Raw genomic sequence first — 26,372 nt, 5'->3', positions numbered from 1 at the left:
TGGGTGTGAGCTACTTTTACAGCTCATTTTTGGCGAGAAGGAAAAGACAGAAGATGCCATCAGTTTCTCCTTAGGTGCCTTCAGGCAAATCCTACTAGTACTTTTATTTTTGTGGGCAAGGGCTGGGAAGTTGAAGAGGAAATGGAAGCAGATGGCTGTTTCTCTCTGGTCCTTGGTGGCCTTCCACACCCACTGGCTTTTGTCTGTGTCTGGCCAGGGTTATTACTAGAAGCTGTGACCTTCTGTGCAGCTTAGTCTCAGGGAGTCCCCATTCAGTCCCACTCACTGGGCCTTTACGATAGAATACAGGGTCTCCTGCGGGCTCTCCTTGGAAGGGGTGCAGGGAGGGGCTGCCGGTGACGAGCTGGAGAGGGTGAGGGAGGCATAGAAGATGCCACCGTCATCCTGGGCTCCACCCTGGTGAGAATGAAGAAGAAGGGCGTGAGTGGAAGGGGAGCTGTCCCCAACTTCGAGCAGTAACCCCGTAACTGAGTGCCCCACCAACACCACAGTTCCTCTATTCCATCTACCCCACCTTCTCCAAACTTCTTTTTAATTCCTTTAGGCTCTAGTCTGGGCTGCTTACCTTGGGGTCCAGCTTGGGCTCTGTTTTTTGTCCTAGAAAAATTCAAGGTGTGCTGGGGTCAGGTGGCATGTCAGCCAGGGCAGAGAGATGCACGGGGGCCTTGGGGAGTGAGATCATTTGCTAGGTCAAGACCAGGGTCAGGCCAGAGGGATGGGTGGGACAGGGAAAGAGGAGAATGCTGAGGCAGGTGTGTGGGCAGGGGGTGTGTGAGGAAGGGCGAACCAAGGTGGAGAGAGGGGAGTGTCACAGTAAGAATTTACCTGTAATCCCGATGTTCTCATACTTCTCCTCAGTGTTTTGGACCGATTCCCTGTGTGCGAAGGAGAGGGCGGGAAGTGCATTAGAGGCTGGGCAGAAGTGGGTTCAAACCTCTGTGGGAGCTCTGCAACCCCCTGACACTCAGGTGAGCCAAGGTTTGAGGCTCTCAGGAGGCCTGGGAGAAGATTGAGAGGCAGTTTGCCGTGTAGCCAGTAGAGGTCCTGAGATTCCCTTGAAGATAGATCATCCCGGAGAAGCGGCTTTGTTGGAAGAGCCATCAGAAGTGTGGTGATGGTCTTCTGGCCGGTGCCCAGGTGGGAAGGGAGAAAGGGGAGGGAAGGGGCTGAGAGAAAGAAAGAATAGAATAGGGAAGATGGGCTGGAGGAAAGGGGAGGATGAAGAAGAGAGCTCTGGAGGGAGGGAAGGAGGGAGAAGGCCTGGTGGTGGAGGAGAGAGAGGTGAGGCTAGAAGCTGAGAAGGGAAGTGGCTCTGAGAAAAGAGGTGCCCACTGGAAGGTGAGGAGGAGAGCTGCTGTCCCCATAAGGACCTTCCTGTTTCCCAAACAGGACAAGCACTCACCTGGCTACGGTTCTGGCTTTAGTCTGCAGACCTGTAGGGGAACAGCAGCATGTCAGGGTGCCATCCACAGAAGGCATCTCTCCTCCCTGCCTTCCTGCTCTGTGTGCTCTGAGACCACCCCTAGACAGGTCAGGGCAGCGGAACAGCTCTGTTGGACCCACCTGGGACTCTTGAGTGGCACCTGCTGGCACTCTGAGACTGCCCAACCCTGTTCCGTGGTTGTCCTCAACACTAAATCAAGAGAATCGCTCTTGGCTGCTCTCTCTCTCTCTCTCTCTCTCTCTCTCTCAGCCTTTCCCTTTGCTTCCTTTCCCCTTCCTTGAATTCCTCACCCATCCCTCCACCTGCTCCTTCCACTGCTGAGCCCTGGCCCACCCACCTCCTCCTCCCCCTCCTTTGGCCCTTATCATAGACTCACAGCTCTCTCATGCCCTGATACACTGGCTTTCCATGTTTCTCTCCCCTCTCCTGAACCTCATGGCTGGAATCTGTGTCTGCACTGCAGCCAGTTTCTCTCCACCCTCTGCCACTGAAACCTCTGCTGTCCCCCTGCCACCATCTCCCCTCCTGTCCTTCTGAGTCTGTCTACAGCATTTCCCAAGGATCAGCCCCTGGTTCACAGACATCCCCTCCACCACCCAACACTATCCTGGGAGGTCCCATCATCGACAGGGACAGCCCTCTGAACACATGGGACTCCTATGTCCCCCCAACTCTAGTGACCTCCACTCCACTCAGCCATACCCTGGACTCCTTTTTATCCCTGGGATTGAGAACTCTGAAATATTAAATGCCAGCATCATTTTTATACTACAACTTTCTTTCCTTCTAGCTCTCTTTTACCATCAGCCTGTTTGGTATATCTTTGTTTTGACCCTCTGATAATCCACTTTCTTTTGGGCTGTCCAAGCTCCCTGATGATCCTCTACTCTCTACTCCTGCCCTTTCACTAGCTCCTTGACTGCCTGTGTTCCCCTATCCTTATGCCACACTTAGGTGACACAGCTCTAATTCTGGATGTGGCTGATGGCAGAGAATGCTATTTGCTTACGTGATATCCATTCATTTCTTACTTTTTAAAAAAGATTTTATTTTTAAGTAATCTCTATACCCAACGTGGGGCTCAAACTCACAACCCCGAGATCAAGAGGCACATGCTCTAGTGACTGAGCCAACCAGGTGCCCCACCATTCATTTCTTCTTACTTAGTTACAGAACCTTGATTTTATTTGGGGTGGCAGTATGCTGCCCTACTGATAGATGTGGGACACAGGAGTACATCCTAGCCAGTAAGATTCAAAGGGAAGTTGGAGGTAAGATTTTCAGGAAGCCTCTTTAAAAGGAGGACAGACAGCTGTGGCATAGTCTTTTTTTCCTTCCTTCCTCCTGTTTCCTGTCTGGATTCAAAAATAATGGCTGGAGTCTGAGCAGCCATCTTGGATCATGAGGCAACCTTCAGGATAAAAGCCAGTGGCCAGGACAGTGAGCAGGAAAATAGAAGTCTGAGTGCCTAAGGACAATGGCCTCTGCTATCTGTTTCCTCATCCTTTTATATGAGGGAAAACAATAAACTCAGTCTTATTTAAGCCCTGTTACTTTTGGTCTCTGGTGCCAGCAGGTGAACATAACTCCTAATGAACAAGTCCCAGAGGCTTCTAACCTGCATGAGGAAAAACATGTGGCGATGCTTTTACACAGTTTATGGCTTCTCATCTGAGTTGAATTCTTAAATACTGTCTTCCATTTCCTCAATGACTATGTCACATTTTTCTTCATCTCTAACCCGCATCCTGACTCTAAAGATAACCACTGTGATTTTTCCTCTGCAGAATTAAAAACAATTCCTATACCTTTGAGTTTATCAATGTTTTTATTCATGGCTTTTATGTTTATGTCATATATGGGGAGATCATCAACACTCCATGGTTATAAAATAGTCTCACATGCTTTCTTCTGGTGCTAGGATTCTTCCCCCCACATTTAACTCTTTGATTGATCTCCATGGAATTTATTTTGTTGCAAATTATGAGATAATATTATTTTCTCAGATGGCTGCTCAATTGTTCCATCACCATGTATTGAATTACTCATCTTTCCCCATTGATTAGAAATGCCAGATTTTAACCTACTAAATTCCTGAATATATTTTGACCTGTTTTATCCTGCCTATATTCGGGCTTTTCTCTTTTAATACATTGGTTTATCTGTGTATGAATATGACAGCATCGAATCATTTTAGTTATTGCAGCTTAATAATTACAGGTGCTAGTGCTCGCATAGTCCTTATTCTGTGCCAGAATCTGTTCTCAATGAATTACATTTAATTGTCATGACAACCCCCAGGGTGAGTACTATTATTATTCTCATTTTACCGATGAGTAAGTTGAGGCACAGAGTAATACAACCACTGCACCAGAGTTTCCCCAGCCAGGATTTGAGTGCAGGCAGTCTAGATTCTATGCTGCTCACCTCTGTGCTTTAACATCTGATAGGGCTAATCTCCTCTCACTGAAATCTTTCTCTAGAGGAATTTCAAATTAGTATTGGAGGGTGTTGGGGTGTAAATAATTAATGTCTCTAGCCCTGTCCTCTCTTTTAGCTATAAATCATACATCCAAATTTCTGATGAACCTCTAGGCTCAGATGCCACACAAGTATGTCTAACATGTCCCAAGCTAAAGAATCATTATTCCCCACCCCCCACCCACCCTCCGCCCCCAAACATGGTCTTTGACCTCTTGTATTCTCTAATTTTCTTGGTGGTTTCATCCAAGTTCTTCCCACTCCCTTGCCCCTGCACCAGCCTGATCACCAAATCCTACTGATTTTCTCTCTTGAACTCTTCCAGAGTCTGGCTCTATCCCTCCACCTACACTGCTACTGCCTTAGATTGGCCTGGCCCACCTCTGGCGCCTCCATCCCGGATGTATCTGGATGGAGAACTGCTTCATGTTGCCTCTAGGAGCAGAGGCTCTTGGGTGTGATTTACGAGGTTCTCTTCTCCCATCTCTAGCCTCCTCCACTGCATGGAGCTGCTTAGAGTTCTCCCACTGCTTTCCCATACCTGCAGGGACAGTGACATCTTCACCACCCTCACCACTTGCCTGGCTAATTCTCTTATACTCTTTGAGACTTTCTGTAGTGTCACTTCCTATGGGAAGTTCTCCATGATTCCCCTCCTCTGTCCTAGACTACCACAGCTCTTTCCAAATGAGGCAGTCACCTCCTTTCCTCTCCCTCTGCCACTGAGTTCCTTGAAAGCAGGACCCACACTTTATTTACACTTGTATCTCCAATTATAAGCCAGACCCTGGAAGATAAGCCCTCAACCAATGCTTGCTGAGCTGAGCCAACTTCCTTTCCCTTATGCTCTCTCCTTACTCTTCCAAGAGCTGACCCTCCCCTCCCCGTGAATCAAAAGATGATGATTAGGGGCGCCTGGGTGGCTCAGTCCGTTGAGTGTCCGACTTCGGCTCAGGTCACAATCTTGCGGTCCATGGGTTCGAGCCCCGTGTCGGGCTCTGGGCTGATGGCTCAGAGCCTGGAGCCTGCTTCCGATTCTGTGTCTCCCTCTCTCTCTGCCCCTCCCCCGTTCATGCTCTGTCTCTCTCTGTCTCAAAAATAAATAAACGTTAAAAAAAATTAGAAAAAAAAACAAAAGATGAAGATTGATGATAAATGATTAAGTCAAGAGACAAAAACTAGAAAATGATCAGATTTGTGGGGTGGGACTGGTCTGGAGCAATGGTTCTCAAACTGGATCACACATAGACACCACTTGTTGAGATCTTTAAAAATGCAGATTCCCAAGCCCAGACCTCAAGGCCAGCAGGGATCTGCATTTTTAAGTGCAGGATGAGTGTTGGGGCGCCTGGGTGGCGCAGTCGGTTAAGCGTCAGACTTCAGCCAGGTCACGATCTCGCGGTCCGTGAGTTCGAGCCCCGCGTCGGGCTCTGGGCTGACGGCTCGGAGCCTGGAGCCTGCTTCCGATTCTGTGTCTCCCTCTCTCTCTGCCCCTCCCCCGTTCATGCTCTGTCTCTCTCTGTCCCAAAAATAAATAAATGTTGAAAAAAAAAATAAAAAAAATAATAAAATAAAATAAATGCAGGATGACCTGGGGTCATTCTGATACTGGTGGGTTCTGGGAAACATTCAGTTGGGAAACTTGGGGACAAGTTGGAGGCGTAGCCCAGAACCACTTACCTTTGCTTCTCTTCCACCTGAGGAAGACAATCAGTCCCAAAACTGCTATTATGAGCACAACACCAGCCAGTGCCACCCCGACTGCAGCTCCCACACTCAGGGGTGAAGATGCTGAGCTCCCATTGTCCTCTACGACATTGAGGTCAGCTGTGATGGTGGCTGCGGTGGTGGTGCCCTTGGTGGTCGCCTGGACAGCTGAGAAGACACGAGAATTTAGCAGATTCTCCTCTGGAGGCTTGAGGTATTTGGATGAAACTGTTACATCTCATTCCCTAGTTTGGGGAATATTAAGGGTGGGGAGGAACTCCGAGAAGAAATTAAAAAAATGAATGGAATAGTCAATTCCTTAGAAAAAGTACCAAAACCAGAAAGAAGCCAGCCCTAAGAAAACTCAGAGGAAAAAATTAATGAAACCTACATAGGAATAAATTTATTAGGAAACAGGACAACAGAGAGAATAATAAGTGCAGGGAGTGGTTATTTAGGGGAAAAACAAACAACAAAAAACAAGAAAGAAATAAAACAAAGACTCTTGCAAACCTAACAAGAGTTTGTTGAAATCATTTGTGAGTGTATGCTCATTATAGGTTGATAAACTTAAAAAAACTCTGAATTGGATGATTTTCTGAAACAAACAAAAATTTCTGAAAATGGAGTTAAGAAGTAAGACACTTTCACTGATAGGTAAACAAAGAAGTGAGGACTCTTGGGCACTGGCCTGGCTCAATCAGAAGAGCAGGTGACTCTTGGTCTCTAGGTCATGAGTTTGAGCTCCACACTGGGGTAAAGATTACTAAACAAAGTAAATAAACTTAAAAAAAAAAAAAAAAAAAGGAAATGAGAGCCCTATTAAAAACTACCTATCATAAAGATTCCAAGCTCAGGAGGCTTTATGGGTAAATTCTTTTCTTTTTAATTTTTTTTTAATGTTTATTTTTGAGAGAGACAGACAGACAGACAGACAGGACTGTGAACAGGGGAAGGGCAGAGAGAGAGGGAGGCACAGAATCTGAAGCAGGCTCCAGGCTCCCAGCTGTCAGCACAGAGCCCGATGTGGGGCTTGAACTCTCGAACCGTGAGATCATGACCTGAGCTGAAGTCAGATGCTTAACCAACTGAGCCACCCAGCTGCCCCTATGGGTAAATTCTTGTGAAAATTTAAAGAACAAATAATTCCCAGATGGATTCTAGAACACAGGGAAATATGGGAAAGAGGCAATTCTAATTCATTTCATAAAATGATAACATAACCCTGATGCTAATTTATCTATCTATCTATCTATCTATCTATATTTTTTAATGCAGGTTAAAACAACAAAAGGCTGGGTTTTTTACCGATCTGAGTGGAGGAAAATACCCAGTAATTGAGCAGTGGAAGGATAGGTAGGTACAACCTTTGGGAGTGCATTTATAAAGTGTAACATACCCAGGTGTGCCCTTTGACCCAGTGCTTTCAATGCTAGAAATTTATCCTGTGGAAATGCTGGGCAAGTGTTCAAAGGCCTGTATTTAGGGGTGTTCCTTGCAGCTTTGTGATGCCCCAACAAGCTAAACATCTTTATTTATTTATTTTTTTACTTGTTTTATTTTTTATTTTTAAAAACTTACATCCAAATTAGTTAGCATATAGTGCAACGATTTCAGGAGTAGATTCCTTAGTGCCCCTTACCCATTTAGCCCATCCCCCCTCCCACAACCCCTCCGGTAACCCTCAGTTTGTTCTCCATATTTATGAGTCTCTTCTGTTTTGTCCCCCTCCCTGTTTTTATATTATTTTTATTTCCCTTCCCTTATGTTCACCTGTTTTGTCTGTTAAAGTCCTCATATGAGTGAAGTCATATGATGTTTGTCTTTCTCTGACTAATTTCACTTAGCATAATGCCCTCCAGTTCCATCCATGTAGTTGCAGATGGCAAGATTTCATTCTTTTTGATTGACAAGTAATACTCCATTGTATATATAGACCACATTTTCTTTATCCATTCATCCATAGATGGACATTTGGGCTCTTTCCATACTTTGGCTATTGTTGATAGTGCTGCCATAAACATGGGGGTGCATGTGTCCCTTCGAAACAGCACACCTGTATCCAGTGGATAAATGCCTAGTAGTGCAATTGCTGGGTCCTAGGGTAGTTCTATTTTTAGTTTTTTGAGGAACCTCCATACTGTTTTCCAGAGTGGCTGCACCAGCTTGCATTCCCACTAAACATCTTTAAATAGGACACTGAGTAAGTAGATACATTGTGATGCATTATGGCATGGAGACACTCTGTGGCCTTTGTGTGTGTGTGTGTGTGTGTGTGTGTGTGTGTGTGTGTGTTCATTTTTGGGTGAGAATGCAAGCAGGGAGTGCAGGGAGAAGGGGACAGAGTATCTGAAGCGGGCTCTGAGCTGATAGCAGCAACCCCAATGTGGGGCCTGAACCCAGGAATCAAACCATGAGATCATGACCTGAGCTGAAATCAAGAGCCAGACACTTAACTGACTGAGCCACTCTTGCACCTCCCTGCAGCCTTTAAAAAAAAAAAAAAAAAAAAAAAAAAGCATAACTGTACATGTACTGAACTGGAAAGATAGTGGAATAAAAATAAGTTGTAGAGCAGAATAGTAATGTGGTTTGATTCTATTTGTGTTATGTATCTATATCTGTATCTATATCTGTGAGAGAGGACATTTCCGCAGAAAGAAGTAGTGGCTGGAGAGATAAAGTGCAGAGGGAGGAATAGACTTTTCATTCGACTCCCTTCTGTATTGTTTGAACATTTTTAAAAAGGCAGTATAAGTATTACCAGTACCTTTACTATTTTCAAAATTTAATGTTTATCAAAGTTATATAGGCACGTAAGTTAAAAAGTCCACACATTCCATAGTATATAAAGACAGCAGCCCCTGCATAAGCCTCTCACTCCCTTCCCACTCTACAGAGTCAACTGTTTTAGCACCTTTTAGTGCTAAAACCTTTTAGCTGTTTCTTTTGGCATTAACCTTGTATTTCTAAATCACAAGCATACACTGTTGTTGCTTGAATGGTTGGAAGTATTGTTGATATACTTCCTACCATTGAAATCGAGGATTTAGAACTCTCACACCCCTGTTTTCTCCTTTTTACTGGACAGTCCAGCATTCGATGTCCTTTTCATGAGATGGGGTCTTCACTTGGCTTTTGGGACACCATTCTCTTGTGGCTCTTTTCCTGCCTCTCTAGCAGCTGCTTGTTGATTCCTCCTTTTCCCAACCTATACCAGTCATGGGCCCTTCTCAGTTCAGTCCTAGGACCCCCTCTCTATCTACACACACTTCCCAGATAATTTATCCAGTCCCATGGCATCAACTATCAGCGACAAACTGATCCCACCCAAATTTACATATCCAGTCATCTCTTCCCTGGCTCTCCTGAATCCTGTATCTCACTACCTACTTACACCTCTGTTTATCTTGTAATGTCTCAAATTACAGAACTCTTGATTTCCTCCCAAATCTGTTCCTACCGCATGTCCCCCTCTCAGTAAATGGCAATGCCATCCTGTAAGAAGCTCAGGCCAAAAGCCTCAGAGTCACCCTTGCTTCTTCTCTCTTTCTTACCCCCCACATCCCATCATCTGCAAATCCTGTCTGCTCAGTCTTCGAAATATAACCAGCATCTCACCTGCCCTTGTTGTCACCCTATTTCAGGCACATCACCTCTCACTGGTGTCCCTGCTTGCGACCTTGCTCATCTTTACAGTCTTATTCTCTATACAACATCTGGAGGAACACTTGTACAATGCACATCAGCACAGCAGGAAACCCTCACTAGACTCATTACACTGAGTAAAAGTTCTTTTCTTGGCTTTTTTTTTTTTTTAATTTTTTTTTTCAATGTTTATTTATTTTTGGGACAGAGAGAGACAGAGCATGAACAGGGGAGGGGCAGAGAGAGAGGGAGACACAGAATCGGAAACAGGCTCCAGGCTCTGAGCCATCAGCCCAGAGCCCGACGCGGGGCTCGAACTCACGGACCGCAAGATCGTGACGGGGCTGAAGTCGGACGCTTAACCGACTGCACCACCCAGGCACCCTCTTTTCTTGGCTTTCAAAGCCACACTGGACTGGCCCCCCCACTGCCTGTTCTGATCTCCCCTGCTGCCACCATCAGCCTCTTTATCTGATTCAGCCACACACTTGTCCCACCTCATGGCCTCTGCCCTTGCTGATCCCTCTTGACTGGAACATTCTTCTCCAGACCTCTCCCTGACTTCCTACAGATTTGTGCCTAGGCTGGATTTTTCTGCTGGCCTCTCTTAGATCCACTCCCCAGCTCCTCTCCACTTGCTTTGTGCCTTTGGAGGCTGGTCTTGGTGGACTCAATCCATGGGCTCTCTCACCAGCTGGTTCCTAGTCAGTAGCCAGTCAGAGTCATCATCCAGAGATGGAAGGAGAGAAGAGGGCAGATCTTGGCATAGCCCTTGGTTCCCTGTCTGACAGGTCTTATATTAGGGTTTTCAGAGACACAGAACCAATGGGATATAGAAACAGATGTGGAGTTTTGAGGTGTTGGTTCATGTGATTATGATAGCTGAGAAGCCAGAGTTTGCTATCTCTAAACAAAAGGCCCAGGAAAGCTAGTGATGTAGTTCTAGACCCAGACCTGTGGGTCTGAGAACCAGAGGGACCAGTGAGATTCCAAAGTCCCAAGAACCAAGAGCTCCAAAGTCTGAGAGCAGGAGAAGTGGAGATCCCTGCTCATCCTCTACTTTTTTGTTCCTTTAGTTCTCTCAAGGGTTTGGATGATGCCCACCCACTGCTAGACTCTTCTGGAAATACCATTACAGACTATCCAGAAAGAATGTCTTATCAGATCTCTGAGCATCCTGTAAGCTTACTCAAAACTAACCATCCCAGATATGTTGACTCTATCTCCCCAGAGGCTACAGCTCATCTCTGGGTCCCCCTTCTTCCTACTCTGTTCCTCAGTCCTGGGGATGGTCTCAGGGGTCTCCCATCCCTGACTGGTTTCCCCATCCTGTGTCCTACTCTAAACTCTCCCCAGTCATCCTGTTTGAGCGGCTGCTTCCTGCCAGGACTCTGACTAATGTTCCCAGAGCCTTTGATGTTCCGTCTGAATAGAGTAGCACCCTTAGCAACCTTTATCCCTCAGATTCTGCTCCAGTTCCCTCCTTTTCTCTTTTCACCACCACTGTACGTGCAGAATTAATTTGTTGGCTTTCCCTTGAGTCTTCTTGCTCATCCACACGTATGTACAAAGAGCATTGTTGTACACATGATTTGCTCTTTTTTTTTTTTTTTTTTGCTGCTGTTTCCCCAGTGTCCAGATTAGCACTCGACACATAGTAGGTATTCAGTCAATATTTGTTGAATGAATGCATGAGATAATTTTCTCTTAGAATTTCAAGCCATTCAACCATGTTTTCCAGCTTCCTCTGTTACTATGGAGACCGCCAAAGCCATTGTGATTCTTGAATCTCCTGCAGCCTGTTTCTTTCCTCCTTGGAAATTTGTTGGATTTTCTTTCTTTTTATCCCTGACGTTTTGAAATTTCATGTTGTAGTGTCCTGAAGTAGGTCTTTTTATTTGTAACCATTTTTCTGGGCTTCTTTGTTCTGGAACATTTCTAGAGTTATCTAGGATATTTTCTTCCCATGGCCTTATCTCTTCTCTGTGTCTGGAACTCCTGTTATTCAGAGGCTGGAGCTCTTGGGCCAATCCTCAGTTTTTCTTATCTTATAGTTTCTGTATGACTTTACTATGGCAAATGGAAGAAATGACCACAAACTGGGTGACTTAAAACAATAAAAGTTTAGTTTCTCACAGTTCTGGAGGCCAGAGGTCAGTGAGCAAGGTGTCACGGGCCGCAAAACCTCAGGAGGCTCTGGGGGAGAGTCTGTTGCCTACTTCCTCCAGTTTCTGGAGGCTGCACCACTGAGTCTCTGCTCTGTGACCATATTGCCTTCTGTGATAGGTTCCCTCCACCTCCCTCTTAGAAGGAGGCTCCTGTTTGCATGTAGGGTCCATCCAGCTAATCCCAGGTTTCTTCACCTCAGAAGTCTTAGCTAAATCGTATCCCTTACCATGCAAGGTAATAATCATTAGTTTTGGGGACTGGGATATGAACACGTCTTTGTGGGGGCCACTATCCAACCCACCAGTTCCCAAATCCGTGACTCTTTGTCTACCTTCTGCGAGATTTCCGTCAAGTTTTTCTTGCAACTCTTTAACCGAGTTTTCTATATTTGCCGTTATATCTTAAATTCTCAAGAGCTCCTTGTTTGTGTGGAAAGCTCCCTCTGTTATACAGGCTTGCACTCTCTTAACTTTCTGAGGACGGTAGTTATCTGCGTTTCATTCTTCCTCCATTATTTTGATTTTTTCCAGGAACCCCCTCCCCCCCTCTCCCCACTGCATTGGTTTTGCTGTGTATTTCATGGGGGAAGGATTCCTTAAGTGTTGAATGCAATCATATTTTTTAAAAAATCGTTTTTAACATTTATTCATTTTTGAGAGACAGAGAGCATGAGTGGGGGAGGGGCAGAGAGAGAGAGAGAGGGAGACACAGAATCTGAAGCAGGCTCCAGGCTCTGAGCTGTCAGCACAGAGCCTGACACAGGACTTGAACTCACGGACAGCAAGATTATGACCTGAAGTTGGACGCTTAACTGAATGAGCTACCCAGGCACCCCTGAACGTAATCATATTTTTAAATGGCGTCTCTAGCCTCAGGCATTCCAGGCACAGCAGAGGCAAGTTGTCAATCATCAGGACTGGGGGATTCCATGCCAGGCCAAGACCCCATCTTGCTGCCTTGGTTGCCAGTGTGTTGCCACGCTTGGTTGCCACGCTGATTGGTAGCTGTGTATGTGGTCTGGGAGAAAGTGCTTGTTAGCTAGTGGGCTGTAGGATCTGTTAGGCTTTCTGAATCCTTTATGAGCCCATCAGATAGATTTCCTAGAGAAAAATCTCCTGATTTCTTGCCATGGTAGGGTAGGGGATACCAGCTGGGCTATCCTGAGTCCTAGGAGGCATCTAAGGGGGTAAGGCATTTAGGATCTCATCAGTTCACCAAGTCTCTAGTTTTAAAGACTGAACCCTTGCCCCCAGGTATGCCTAGGGTACTGCCCCCAGAGTCCCTCTGCTCCATTCTTTCTAGAAAGCAAATCTCCAGTCTCTGCTGGGTGGGGAGGGGGTGTAGAAGTTTCCCTGCTTCTTTTTATTGTTTTAAAACTTTTTAAATGTTTATTTATTTTTGAGAGAGAGAGAGAGACAGAGTGTGAGTGGGGAGGTGCAGAGAGAGAGGGAGACACAGAATCTGAAGTAGGTTGCTGACAGCGCAGAGCATGACCTGGGGCTCGAACTCGCAGCCTGACCTGGAGCTCGAACTCTCAAACTGTGAAATCATGACCTGAGCTGAAATCAACTGCTTAACCTACTGAGCCAACCAGCCGCCCCTCCCTGCTTCTTAAATACATTATCACCTAGTCCTCCACCTTTCCAACCCCCTTTTACTCCCACTGTCAGGGGTTCTGGGGTGGCTCTTCCTAAACCGTTGAGGGGTTTTGCAGTGTAAGAATTGCCTTTCTTTTGGTGCTCCCCACTGCCAGATTATGGCTTGGCTCCCCTGGTCTCCTAAGCAGATACATTAGTCTATGTCTTTCCAGCTTCCCAAATATTGTTTTTCACCACATAGCTCACATATTTTTTTGTCCCTGTGGATTTTTGTCTTAAAAAACACTCTTTGGGGGGCACCTGGGTGGCTGAGTCGGTTAAGCATCCAACTCTTGATTTTGGTTGAGGTCATGATTTCATAGTTGGTGAGATTGAGCCCTGTGTTGGCCTCCATGCTATCAGCATGCTTGGGATTTTCTCTGTCCATTTCTGCCCCTCCCATGCTCTCTCTCTCAAAATAAATCAATGAACTTAAAAAAATTATCTCTGCTGTCATTTTAGTAGGGTTTGGTAGGGAGAGGATGTAAACATGCATATAACCCACCGTCTTGGCCAGAATTTGTGCAATATTTTATAGTGAAAATTTAAAAAGATGAATATTCAGAAATAATGTTGCGTATTAATAATAAAAATAAAAGATTTAAAGGAAAGCAATATCTCTTGTGAGATGTTGACATGGTCTTTAGAAGAACACACCCAAGGTTATTGAGGGCTATAAAACAGGAACCATTTCTGGGTGGAAGATTGTATATTGCACTGACTTCTGTTTTCATCAATTGCTTTCTAGATTTAATGCAATTCCAATGTAAGTGCTACCGATAAGTGTTTTCCTCAGAACCGGGCAAACTTATTCCAACATTTATGTGAAACAATAGGCCAAAACAATAATAAAGTTTTTGAGGAAGTAATGTGGTTCTGATGGAAATAGTCTTGTCAGCCACTGAAACATGACCAAGTTATAATCACTAAAACAGAGTGGTAGTGATATAAGAAAAGACAGAACAGTGAAATGGAGATGACAGACCAGAAAGGATGCTATTCTACAAAAAGCCCGGCCTAGGAATCAATGGAGAAGAGAAAAATTATCCCATAAATGGGGTTGGGACAATTGATTCGTTTCTTGGTATGAAGATCAGTTTAATTCTTCACCTCATACCATATATCAGAATAAATTCTCACTATATTAATGTGTTTTATTGTGAAGTCATATAAAAATCAGAATAAATTAGGGGCACCTGGGTGGCTCAGTTGGTTAAGCATCCTACTTTGGTTCAGGTCATGATCGCAAGGTTCCAGAGTTCAAGCCCAGCATCAGGCTGTGTGCTGACAGCTCAGAGACTGGAGCCTGCTTTGGATTCTGTGCCTCCCTCTCTCTCTGCCCTTCCCTCCCTCTGTGTCTCTCTCTCTTAAAAATAAACATTTAAAAAATTAAAAATAAATTAATAATTTAAAAAATCAGAAGAAATTAAAATCTTTTCAGCCCCTAGGGGATATAGGATTTTTTGGCTAAGAAATAAAAGAGAAAATTATAAAGGAGAATACAATGAGATTTGCCTACAAAAGGAAAACATCTGTATATAGAAATTGTTAAACTAGCCACAAACTTATCAGTTCTATTTGCTGCAAATATTCCTTTAGGGTGATGTCTTTGCATGGTGGCACCTCACTTGGATTAAAGAAACGTTTATTACTTTCCTGTATTTTCTAAAAATATGAGTATAGATATCCAATTAATTGTATTAATTGAAAAATTAATTTACTGATGAAAAACTCGTAGTAAATGTGACTGAACTGAGAAATGAGGAAAGTTGGAGGATCAGGAAAGGAGGAAGAGGGGTCTGGGGAGAGCGAAAACCTCTCAAAAAAGGCCATTTAAGGGAATATGGAGGAGGTGCCAGAAATAGAAATCCAACACTGTCTTGCTAAATTCAGGTTGTGAGCCACTTTCTATTTGCTCTGAAACCAGCACGGTGGCCAGATGGGACAGTGGTTTACCAAGGGTGGGGGCACGGAGAGTGTCCTTCCACCCAGGAGCAGTGATACGTTGTTAGAATTGTCAGTGCAAGTGATTATAAAGAGCAGACCTGGGGTTTTTAGTTTTTAAGGAATATTTCTACAGATAATATTCTACAGACAGTGCATCCCCTAGTGCCTGCTCCTGGGAAGGGCTCCCTCCCCAACTGCTCTGGAGACCGACAAACCTAGGTTCAAGTTCCCAAGGCCTGCTGGGTAACGTGGGAAGATCTGCTGCTGTAACACATCCCGTTCCTGGGTTAAAATAGGTGAAGACAACAATAGGATCAGGTCAGCTGTGAAGCTGAGCAGCTACTAGGTTAAGAGTGGAGGCTCTGGGGTGAAACGGGGTTCAAGTCCTGCCTGCGCCATGAGTGTGGCTCTGGGCAGGCGTTTAGGCTCTTTGAGCCTCAGTTTCCCTATCTGTAACAGGAAGATAAGAGCAGTGCCTACTGTTACTGTGGGGTCGCGGGGAAGGTTGTTAACCAGGGTGACGTACACCTAGTTGTTCAACCTGACACAGTGCATGGTAAGCGGCAGCCGCCATATTTCTGCTGTCGATGGCATGTCTCAAAGGCCAGGATGGAGGAGCAAGATCGGAGTGCACAGTGGGGACGGTGCAGGCAGAGGTGGGGACCAGGGGTGGGGGGAGGCAAGGAGGGTAAAGAGGATGGAGGCAGGGGAAGAGGGGGATGGGAAAGGAGAGGAGGGAAGGGGCTGGGGCAGGGAGCATCGTGGGCCAGGTTCCGAGGAGCAGAGCAGGAGAAGGACGCGGGGGGACTGGGAAAAGAGGTATTGGGGCATGGCCAGGGGACAGGGGTCTTGGGTCATGATTGGGTACCTGCTGTGTGTGCTGGGTTGAGCCCGCGACTGTGGGGAGACACAAGACTGGGGGCTGGCAGGGGCTACTCACAGGGACACAGGACAAAGGGAAGGCAGACCACGCCCTGAAGAAGTCAAGTCCACCTGGACAGCGTGGGGTGAGGGGAGGGAGGCAAGACTGGAGGCCCAGCTTGAAGCAAGAAGGGAGGATTCCTGGGCAGCCTGGAAGGTGCTGAGGCTGGGGCGCGGGGTGGGGACTGGCTCCGGAGGGGGCAGTGAGGGGGATGGGCAAGGAAGGCAGCCCAGGTTTGGGGAGATCCAGAAGAAAGAGTGAAGTTGGCAGAGGCCTGGGGAGGGGAGAGGGGTGGGGAGAGGAGTTTGAGAGAAGGGGTAAGCAGGAAGATTGGGGCCTGGGCCAGGCCTGGGGGATGAGGGCACCATGCAGGGTGGGTGTGGTGGCTGCCAGGCAGCTGGACTCACCGTCGGTAATGGTGAGTTTGGTCCCTGGGATGGACTGCCACACCTTTTTGCCGTCTCTTAGCGTTTCCACTTGGACCCGGCAAAAGTACCTATTCTCATCTTCTTTCCGCAGGTTCTGTATACACAGGGTGCCGGAGTTCTGACCCTGACTCAAGTCCAGGGAGATCCGGTTCTTGTAATCCTTATGGATAAAACGCTGGGTACTGTTGTAGATGACCTCTCCATGGAAGTCTCTCCGTTTGATGGCTATACTCAGTCTGGGATCCTTGGCTAACTCCCAGCAGTGGAAGTAGGAGAAAAAGATGCAGGTGGAACCACCCTCGGGGGCTGAGAGAGACTCTGGTTGGTTGATCCCAAAGTTGGCGTTTGGACTGCATTCTTTTGAGCTGTCTGGAGGAGAGAGAGGAGAGACTTTGAGCCACTGGGAGAGATGTGGAAGATAACCCCAGACCTTCTGGCACCCTCACTCACAGAGCACACCAAGTGTGACAGATGGCAGGACTGGCCCTCTGGCCTGGGTGTCCCCCTTGCCGGGCTTGGGGTAGGGAGGAGGGTGAAGGGTTGGGGAGGACCTGGCACCATGGGACCAGCCCGCTGGAGCTGGGAGGCCTGGCCGGCTACCCCAGCAGACCCCTTCTCCAGCTGCCCAGCCACAGCCCTTCCTGGGGACTCCTGGCCCTCGGGGCAGAGCCAGGGTGTCCTGGACACTCACCAGCCTGCAGAGATGCCGGCAGCAGCAGCAGGGACAGCAGCAGGGACGGACCCATTGCCTCACTCTCCTCCCAGGAGAGGAGAAGCCAAGCAGCTCTGTCAAGGCCAGAGGGTAGGCCCTACAGAGGTGCCTCCTCGGGGAGTCCAGAGGAACGTGGAAAGCGTGGATCAGGTTCCTTCGGAAGAGCAAGGGAGGGTGAGCTTCCCCAAACTCGCGGGCCCCCGGAGTACCCAGCACTTCCTTTATCAATCTGGTTTCTTCTTTTTCTACGTTGCAAAAGCGCCTCCCTTGTGGTCAGTGCACAGAGAGCCATGAGAAAGGCCCCCAACTTCTTTCTTCACATGGAGGGCCATAGTTCATGGCCTTTCTTCACATGGCCATGGTTCATGGTTCTTTCTTCACATGGCCACCCCATACCTTGGCCATCTGTGGCCTCGCCTCTTCCATCTCAGCTCCTGGCCACCTCTCCTCAGGAGTCAGTCTCTGTCTCTCCACCTCTCCTTCTCACTGGCTCTCTGGGCGTCTCCTGGCCTCTGTCTGTCGTCCAGGGGAAGGGGCTGCAGCAGAACCAGCTTTGGCTTTTCCAGCCAGAGGACAGGCAGCCATGAGTCTCTGCCCAGCTAACGCCACCCCAGAGGAAGGAGGAGGGACCCACTGGTGATCAGATGGCCTCGACCCCAGCACCAGGCGCCAAGGACACCCAACTTGCACCTGGCCGCTCTCCCTCCCAGCAGGGGTTCCCCTGCCCAGGACCCAGGCCTACCAGGCTCCTTCCCTCCCCTGGTCAGCTCCTTTTGTGCAGTCTCACACCATCCCTGGGGTTAAGAGGTGAGGGTGGGCCTTCTGGAGCCCATGCCTTGACCCACAGGAGGCAAGACTGGATCGGCAGGCACCTCTGTCCTCCACTCCACAGATGAGGAGATCAAGGGCTCAGAGAAGCCTGCCTCAGGTCACGTGACTCTCGAGGCAGGTCCAGGACTCAAACTCCAGTCTTGCTGAGTCCACAGAGCCTTCTGCTCCTTCTGGATGCTCCCACCAAGTTGCACCACACAACCTTGGGCCTCGGCTCCCTTTTGGGGGGTAAGCCCCAGGAGGCTGTATTTTTATAATGCTCCTTAGGTCATTCCCTCCACAGCTGTGAGAGCCCTGGCTAATTGGGGGCCTTCCTTGAGCAGGGGGGAAATAAGGCCCAGACAGTAATGAGTCACCCTCCGGACGGTCCCTGGACCGTCTCCAATCGAGGGCACTGCCAGCCTGTGACTGCTGGTGGGTGGGGACGAGATACTGGGGCTGAGACCATTGGTGACTCTCTGTGCTGGTTTTAGGAGGCTCAGCTCCCTCCCTCCCCAGAATGAGGTTGGCATTGGCTTACTCAGTAGATGGTGGGGATTGGAGAACATGATTTCATCACAGGAAGTGGCCCCATCTTCTGGAGGCCGAAGCAAGAAGACCAGCTTCCTTTCTCAGTTGCTTCCTCAGTCCTAATTTTCCCCCACGCTTCTCCCAGAGCCTTCCAGGCAGCCCCTGCCCTGTCCCTGTGTCTGCATTTCTTGTACTTCCTCCTAGGCCCCAGGAGACAGGTTCTGCATTTTCATGGAATCCCCTTCTCTGAGCCAGGCCCTAAACATCCATTGCCTCATTTTCAGCCCTACAACATTGGGTGGTGGATTTGTTGTTTTTCTATTTTCACCATCAGGAAACTGAGGCACCATCAGGAAGCAGCCTTAATGTCATGGAGTCCACTGGGCTGTGAAAGACATTTGGGTGAATGGTGACAGCTGGAAAGGTGGACAGAAGAGAGGACAAGGGACCGACTGCCTTTTTGGCAGTTCCTCTAGAGGGTGACCTGCCCTGTCTGAGGGGTAACACCTGAATTTTATTCCCACCTTACCTCCCTGGCTGTGGAACCTGGCTGGACAGTCTCTTCTTTGCCAGGTCACCCAAGGAGGGGGCTGGACCCCACTAGGGGGTGCCCCAGCCCCTTCTGTTGGGCAGCGTGGCATGTTTACTCAACAGGCTCTGGGTCACTTTGGCAGAGTACCTGTCGCCCGGGTGCCTCAGGCCCTGCCTCTCCCATATACGATCTCCCTAGATGCAAGCTGCACATTCCGTGCCATGTTCAAGCCCATGGCCCCAGTGGGATCCCTATGAGACTTGAAATTAGGAGACATGATTTCTGCTCACAGATGGTGTGTGGTCTTTGTGTTTGTTCATCCTCCCTTGTCCTGGTAGCATGAGAGGGCCCTGTAATCAGCATTGAGCTGTGGCTCTACTCATAGAGGGGCTTCTGGAAGGAGGAGGGCCTGGTGTTTTGTGATTCCCTGATGGGCAGAGCCTAAATGCAGGTTTTTAGCTCAGGGGGTGGCTGTGGGGGAGGGGTCAGGAGTGGGGGAGGGGTCAGGGACAGAGTGAGGGCTATGAGCTGTGGACCACAATTTGAGAATACGGCTTACATCTTCCTCCAAGTTCTACTAAGTTTCTGTTCTCCCTTCCTCATTGGCCACATCTGTCACTGTCCCAGTCCCTTCCCCTCCATGGCACCTCACCCTGCTCCTGCTTTTCCCCCAAGATCAGGAGGAAGGCAAAGATGTCTGCTCTCACTACCTCCATTCATTGTGGTGGAGGTTCTAGCTTACGCAATAAGGCAAGACAAAGAGGTAAAATTGTTCTGTGTTTTCTGAGAATCTGTATTTATGTATTTGGCAGTCATTGATCACATGGCAATTGTATTGACTTTTTTTTTTTTTTTTAATTGCATTCTTGATGCTCTGGCACTTGTGGCCTTGCTGACTGGGAAGAGATGGCCCCTTCCAAGGCTAGCCTATTCTTAGATCTAGGGAAAAGCCTCATAGCATGCCTTTCATATGCAAACTAACCCATGAGACCCATACTCTAAAACACTACTTTTATCTAATTCTCACACACCAATCCAGTATTTCCTCTGCCCTGAGTCAACCCTGTCCTCGGTGCCAGGCAACTAAAGATAGCACTTGTAACCCAAGGCCCATTCAAATAGTCAAACTAGCCAATCCTAAACTGGTTCCTCTTCCTTATCTTGTCTTGCCAGGGGAAAACATAATAAAGGCTGTGATCTATGCCTTCCGCTTGGTCTTGCTTCTGCCTCCTCTAGTGTTTCCCCAGGTGGCCCTCTATGGCATGGCATTTTCCTTCTCTGCAAGAAATGTCGGTTATAAAAACCTTTCAGTGTCATTACCCTCTCTGTGTCATCACTCAGTCTCCTGTATAAATTAAAACTCTGTGAGTATAAGAATTGAGCCAAAAGGCATCCAGATTGAAAAGGAAGAAATAAAAACTCTTCATTCACAGATGACTTGGTGCTTTATGTAGCCAATCCAATGGAATCAACAAAAAAACCTACTAGAACTATAAGTGACTTAAGCAAGTTCACAGGAATCAAGAGCAGTACACAGAAATCAATTGTTTTCTGTATACTAATGACAAAAAATGGAAGTCAAATGAAAACACTATCACAATAGCTACAAAAATATGAAATATTTAGGGGTGCCTGGGTGGCTCACTCAGTTAGGTGTCTGACTTTGGCTCAAGTCATGATCTCACAGTTCGTGAGTTCAAGCCCTGCACTGGGCTCTGAAATGACAGCTCAGAACCTAGAACCTGCTTCAGATTCTTTGTCTCCCTCTCTCTCTGCCCCTCCCTCGCCCACACTCTGTTTTTCTCTTCAAAATAAATAAACATTAAAAAATATTTTTTAAAAATATTAGGGGCGCCTGGGTGGCTCAGTTGGTTGAGCATTTGACTTCAGCTCAGGTCATGATTTGCCATTCATGGGTTCGGGACCTGTATCGGGCTCTGTGCTGACAGCTTGGAGCCTGGAGCCCGCTTTGGATTCTGTGTCTCCCTCTCTCTCTGTTCCTCCCCTGCTCACACTGTGTTCTGTCTCTCAAAAACAAATAAACATTAAAATTTTTTTTAAAATATGAAATACTTATAACAGAATATGTGCAAGATCCGAACAGAACTAGAAAACATTACTGAGATAAATTAAAGATTGACGAATGGAGATTTCCTACATAAGTATGAACAGTATCAATGCTGTTCAGAAGTCAGTTCTCTCCAAATTAATATGTAAATATAACACAATCTCAGTCATAGTCCCAGTAGGCTGTTTTGTAGAAATTGGCAAGCAATTCTAAAATTCCTATAGAAATTCAAAGTACTTAGTACTTAGAATTCCTCTAGAAATTCATAATACTCAAAGTGCTATCTCTAGTTGTCTGAAATTGAAGAACAAAAACGGAGGATTTATGTTACCTGATTTTAAGACTTACTGTAAAACTACTGTAGTCAAGATATATTAGTGTCAAGACAAATAGGTCAATGGAACTGAAACAAGTACAGAAAGAGACCCACGATTATGTGGTCAATTTATTTCTAACAAAGATGCAAAGACAATAGTCTTTTGAACAACTGGTACTGGAACAACTGGAAATTTATATAAAAAAATGAACCTCATATTTTGTTTTTGTTTTTGTTTTTATTTTTTTATTTTTTTTTTTCAACATTTATTTATTTTTGGGACAGAGAGAGACAGAGCATGAACGGGGGAGGGGCAGAGAGAGAGGGAGACACAGAATCGGAAACAGGCTCCAGGCTCTGAGCCATCAGCCCAGAGCCCGACGCGGGGCTCGAACTCACGGACCGCGAGATCGTGACCTGGCTGAAGTCGGACGCTTAACCGACTGCGCCACCCAGGCGCCCCTGTTCTTATTTTTTTTAATGTTTACTTATTTCTGAGACAGAGACAGAGCATGAGTGGGGGAGGGGCAGGGAGTGAGGGAGACACAGAATCCAAAGTAGGCTCCAGGCTCTGAGCTGTCAGCACAGAGCCTGATGCAGGGCTTGAACTCACAAACTGTGAGATCATGACCTGAGCTGAAGTCGGTCGTTCAACCGAATGAGCCACCCAGATGCCCCTCATATTTTGTACTATATACAAAAATTAAATCAAAATGAATCATAAGCCTAAATTTAAGTCCTAAAATTATGTAACTCAAGAAAAAAAAAAAAAAACAGGAGAAAATCTGTGACTTAGGTGCAGATTTCTCAATTCAACACGAAAAGCATTAAAGAAAATACTGTTCGGGGCGCCTGAGTGGCTCAGTCAGTTAGATGTCTTGATTTTGGCTCAGGTCATGATCTCAGGGTCATGGTGTCTTGCTCTGCCCTGAGTGCAGAGCCTGCTTGGGATTTTTCTCTCTCCCTGCCCCTCTGCCCCTCCACTGCTCACTAGTGCACACCCTCTCTCTTTCTAAAAAATTAAAATTAAGTTAAAAAACGAAAATCATAATGAGATACCATTCTATATCTGTTAAATGGCTAAAATTGAAAGATCAGTCATACTGTTGGCAAGGATGTGGAGCAACTGGGAATGTAAAGAGGTACAACTGTTTGAGTCACTCCTTAAAAAGTGAAACATATACCTATTACCTATACATATACATGTACCACATACACATACCACTGACAGGTATCACTGTGTTGACCAGCAGCAGCAGCAGCAGCACATGGGGACTTGTGAAAATGAGAAGTCTCAGGCCCCAGTCCAGCCTGTTGAAGTTTGAGAACCACTGCTCCGGGGCAAGGACACTGACTTTCAGGACCTGCCTTGTCTGTTACCTTTACTTTTCATGGCAATCCTGTGAGATGAAGAAATTTTATTCCCACCCATCAGAGGAAGAAACTAAGGTTCAGACAGGTCACCTCACTCACTCTAGTTCCCTCTACTGGGGCGGCCTGGACTTTGGACAACACTCAGATCTGTGTGCCTTGGGTGCTTGGCGCTTTCCAATATGATTACCCTTCTTCCCAGCTCAGCCAGGAGATTAACCTCTGCCATGTCCTCTCTCCTCCCACAGCTCTTCTAGAGAAAGCCATTCATCAGTGCTTCATTCATCTGGATGCTTGTCAAGGTCTGGGGAAACAAAGGCAACAGAATGTGAGCATGAGGTAAGGCAGGAAGATGACAATGGTTCCCTGAAGGACAGGGAAGGAGGAGAAACCAGGAGCCAGATCTTGGTCTCTACCCTTCCCCATGAACTGCCTGGTGTCACTGCTGACAACAGCACTGTGTTTATTTACTTCCTCCTGTTTTCTATCCAGAGGACGGGGCCCAGAGAGGGTTTCTCCTGTCCTGGTTGGGGGCAGGCATGCAGTGAGCCCTCCAGGAATTAGGACCCAGCTGGGAAGGGAAGACTCACCCGTGTGAAGCAAGGAGAGGGAGGCCACAAAGTCAATGCTGAAACAGGTGGGGATGACATCTCCCACTTACTGGGTGCTGGGTGTTTTGCTTATTTGCTCTGTTCTTGATGCTTTGACAGGTAGAGCCTCACTGACCAGGGAGAGACTGCCCCTCTCAGTGCTGGCCAGTTCCTAGAGATGGCAAAGACTTGCGCAGGAGCACACCTTTCATATGCAAACCAACCAGTCCAGAGCCCAGTCCAGAGCCCGTACTCCAAACCACCTCTTCCATCTGGCTCTTCTGCTCCAGGAGGGCAATATTCCTCTACCCCATCCTCCCCAGGGCAGCCCCTAACCTGCAGAATCCGCTGAAATTATTCCCACTGGCCAATCTTAAACCAGCTAACCTGCTTTGCCTTGTCTTTTCCACAGACACTAGATAAAGGCTCCTGCCCGTGTTTTCCCTTCACTTCCTTTGCTTCCTGACCAACCTTGGTGTCTCCCGATGCAGCCCTGCATGAGATTCCATGCCTCTGGGATCTAGGGATCAGTGAGTATAAATTCTTACCTCATGACAGTAATTTCTGTGTCTTTGTGTCTTACCATATCTGATTCAAACAAATCCAAATAAAATTATATATATATATGTATATGTGTGTGTGTGTGTGTGTGTGTGTGTGTGTATATGTTAAATGTTTATTTATTTTTGAAAGAGGGAGAGAGAGCGCCAGCAGGGGAGGGGCAGAGAGAGAGGGAGACAAAGAATCTGAAGCAGGCTCCAGGCTCTGAGCTGTCAGCACAGAGCCAGAAGCAGGGCTCGAACTCAGGAACCGCGAGATCATGATCTGAGCTGAAGTTGGCAGCTTAACCATCTGAGTCACCCAGACGCCCCTAAAATTACATTTTAAAGTAGGAGTTAACTCTCCCCGTAGGCAGGGTCTGTAATAGTCCTCATTTTACAAGAGGAAACTGAGGTCCTGAGTAAGGTTGTGAACATCACTTAAGGTCACATTGCCACTGAATACTTGCTGTGGTGTTGGGTCTGTGCCTCTGCTCCCTCCACTTCCCCATGCAGTGACAACCGTCAACAGTCCTCTGGGCCACATCAGCACCCAAGGGTTCCCTTTTCTGTGTTGTCTTCCTGCTACACAGGGAGATGCTTGAGGACTGACCGGGGCATGGAGCTTTGGGTCCTTGGCACCTGGCAGAGTGCACGGGGCAGTCAGTGCCGACTGGTGTGAATGGAAGGAACACACAGGTGGGTGTCAGGTGATGACGATCCATGTAGCTTTCCAGTCAGTGTGCAGTGTTTTCTGTCTTACCTCATTCTGTCCTCTCTCAGACCCTCTAAGGGAGGTAGCTGTTATCCCCACTTTACAGATGAGAAGACTGAGGCTCGGGGAAGGGAAGGCATTTGCCCAGCAGTCTGACCCAGTGGCTGCCTTCTGTGGAGTCTGCCACTGTCACATTCACAAGTTTCATTTGTCATGTGACCGAGACTTCCTCACCTGTCAGCCTCCTCCTCATGGCCGCTGGCTGCATTCCAGCTCCTGATCAATGTGACAAATGCCAACAGAGCCTCTCAGAGGTGACAGCAGAGGGCTGAGGACTGGGAGGCACCGGCTGACTCCTGACCTTGCTGTGCTCCCAGCTTGAGGGAGGAGGAAGGATACTCTCAGAGGTGACCCTTGTCGCCCTTCCCCTCTGTGTCACAAACAGCTCTCCAGAAGCCCCGATTCATAGCATTTGCCAGTTTCCATGGTGCAAGAACTCCCACAGTATGGAGTTAGCTACCTCTGTGTGGACCAAATGTTTGCATCCCCACTGGACCCCCCAAATTCCCATGTTGAAGCCCTAAGCACCAGTAGGGCTGTATTCAGAGGTGGGGCCCCTAAGGAAATAACCAAGGTTAATGAGTCATGGGGGTGGAGGGCTGATCCTATAGGACTAGTGTCCTTACAGAAAGTGATGTCAGAGTGCTGCTGTCTCTGTCTCCACACGCACATGCTGAGGGGAGGCCTTGTGAACACATAGCAAGATGGCGCCGCCTACAAGCTACAGGCGGTGACCTCAGGACACAACCTACCCTGCCAAACCTTGATCTTGGACTTCCCGCACTCCAGAACTGAGAGAAATTCCTGCTATTTAAGTCACCCGGTCTGTGGCATTTCATCATGGCAGCCCGAGCAGACTAATACGACTCCCGATGTGAAGTCACTGAATTTGAGCCAAGAAGAAATGCACAGTGGCAGGTGCTTCTACGTTATTCCCACCATGCAGATGCAACAGCATAAATAACGTCAAGAGCATAGATAATAGTAATACGTGGTAAACTATGTAGGCAGAGATGAGCTTTCTTCCTTTTTAATATAATTTATTGTAAGGTTATATTTTTCTTTTTTTTTAAGTTTATGTATGTATGTATTTATTTATTTACAGTCCTGGGGGGGGAGGGGCAGAGAGAGAGGGAGAGAGAGAGAATCTCATTAGGCTCCACACAGTTAGCAGTGTGGAACCCCATACGGGGCTCAAACTCATGAATTTTGAGATCATGACCTGAGCGGAAACTATGAGTTGGAGGCGTAACTGGCTGAGCTACTCAGGTGCCCCAGGTTATATTTTTTTCTTGATTAAAAATTAAGAAAACATTTTTAAATGTTTATTTTTGAGAGAGAGAGAAAGCACAAGTGGAAGAGGGGCAGAGAGAGAGAGAGGGGGACACAGAATCCAAAGCAGGCTCCAGGCTCTGAACTGTTAGCACAGAGCCTGACTCGGGCTCAAACTCATGAACCGTGAGATCATGACCTGGGCCAAAGTTGGTGGCTTAAGTGACTGAGCCACCCAGGCGCCCCTTGATTAAAAATGTTTTATTTTGTTAATGCATACTTAACAAAAACTTACCATTTTAGCCATTTTTAAGTATACAGTTCAGTGGCATTAGGTACATTTATATTGTTGTACACATATTTAATATTTAATAGTGGCTGTGTTGAGAAAGGGCTCACAACATTCCCCCAAATTAACAATCAGCTCCAGCACGTTTCCCTCTGTGGGATCC

General features: G+C 47.1%; 1 protein-coding gene and 1 long non-coding RNA gene across 4 annotated transcripts; one reads left to right on the top strand and one right to left on the bottom strand.

The window, feature by feature from the left end:
• Window positions 1–59: 59 nt before the first annotated feature.
• Window positions 60–18,000, bottom strand: PILRA (paired immunoglobin like type 2 receptor alpha). Of its 3 annotated transcripts, XM_045460299.1 has the most exons (7): window positions 17,096–17,991; window positions 16,384–16,773; window positions 5,627–5,821; window positions 1,424–1,454; window positions 847–896; window positions 587–618; window positions 60–417 (listed from the first exon to the last, which is right to left on the bottom strand). In XM_045460299.1, the coding sequence occupies exons 1-7, from the start codon at window positions 17,148–17,150 to the stop codon at window positions 283–285; spliced, it is 888 nt and encodes a 295-aa protein (XP_045316255.1). In that variant the 5' UTR covers window positions 17,151–17,991; the 3' UTR covers window positions 60–282. The 3 variants fall into 3 exon arrangements, with proteins under 3 accessions (XP_045316255.1, XP_045316258.1, XP_045316257.1); XM_045460302.1 differs by lacking the exon at window positions 587–618 and having other exon boundaries at window positions 288–417; window positions 17,096–17,999; XM_045460301.1 differs by lacking the exons at window positions 60–417; window positions 587–618 and adding an exon at window positions 642–703 and having other exon boundaries at window positions 17,096–18,000.
• Window positions 17,182–25,957, top strand: LOC123588908. The gene is made up of 5 exons (XR_006708064.1): window positions 17,182–17,290; window positions 22,993–23,083; window positions 23,237–23,381; window positions 23,747–23,864; window positions 24,467–25,957. It is a non-coding gene; the product is annotated as an uncharacterized LOC123588908 (long non-coding RNA).
• The last annotated feature ends 415 nt before the right edge of the window (window positions 25,958–26,372 follow it).

The sequence above is a fragment of the Leopardus geoffroyi genome, chromosome E3, assembly GCF_018350155.1.
Source record: "Leopardus geoffroyi isolate Oge1 chromosome E3, O.geoffroyi_Oge1_pat1.0, whole genome shotgun sequence".
In the NCBI taxonomy this organism is placed as follows: Eukaryota; Metazoa; Chordata; class Mammalia; order Carnivora; family Felidae; genus Leopardus; species Leopardus geoffroyi.
The sequence above is the reverse complement of the archived record's forward strand: the minus strand, read 5'-3'. Positions and strand labels throughout refer to the sequence as shown.

Excerpts from the sequence above, each read along its gene's own strand:
- PILRA (XM_045460299.1), bottom strand. The coding sequence starts at position 17,150 with ATGGGTCCGTCCCTGCTGCTGTCCCTGCTGCTGCTGCCGGCATCTCTG. Across the intron at positions 897-1,423 it reads AAAGCCAGAACCGTAGCCAG|GGAATCGGTCCAAAACACTG; the intron begins GTGAGTGCTTGT and ends CTTCGCACACAG. Across the intron at positions 619-846 it reads TGAGAACATCGGGATTACAG|GACAAAAAACAGAGCCCAAG; the intron begins GTAAATTCTTAC and ends GAATTTTTCTAG.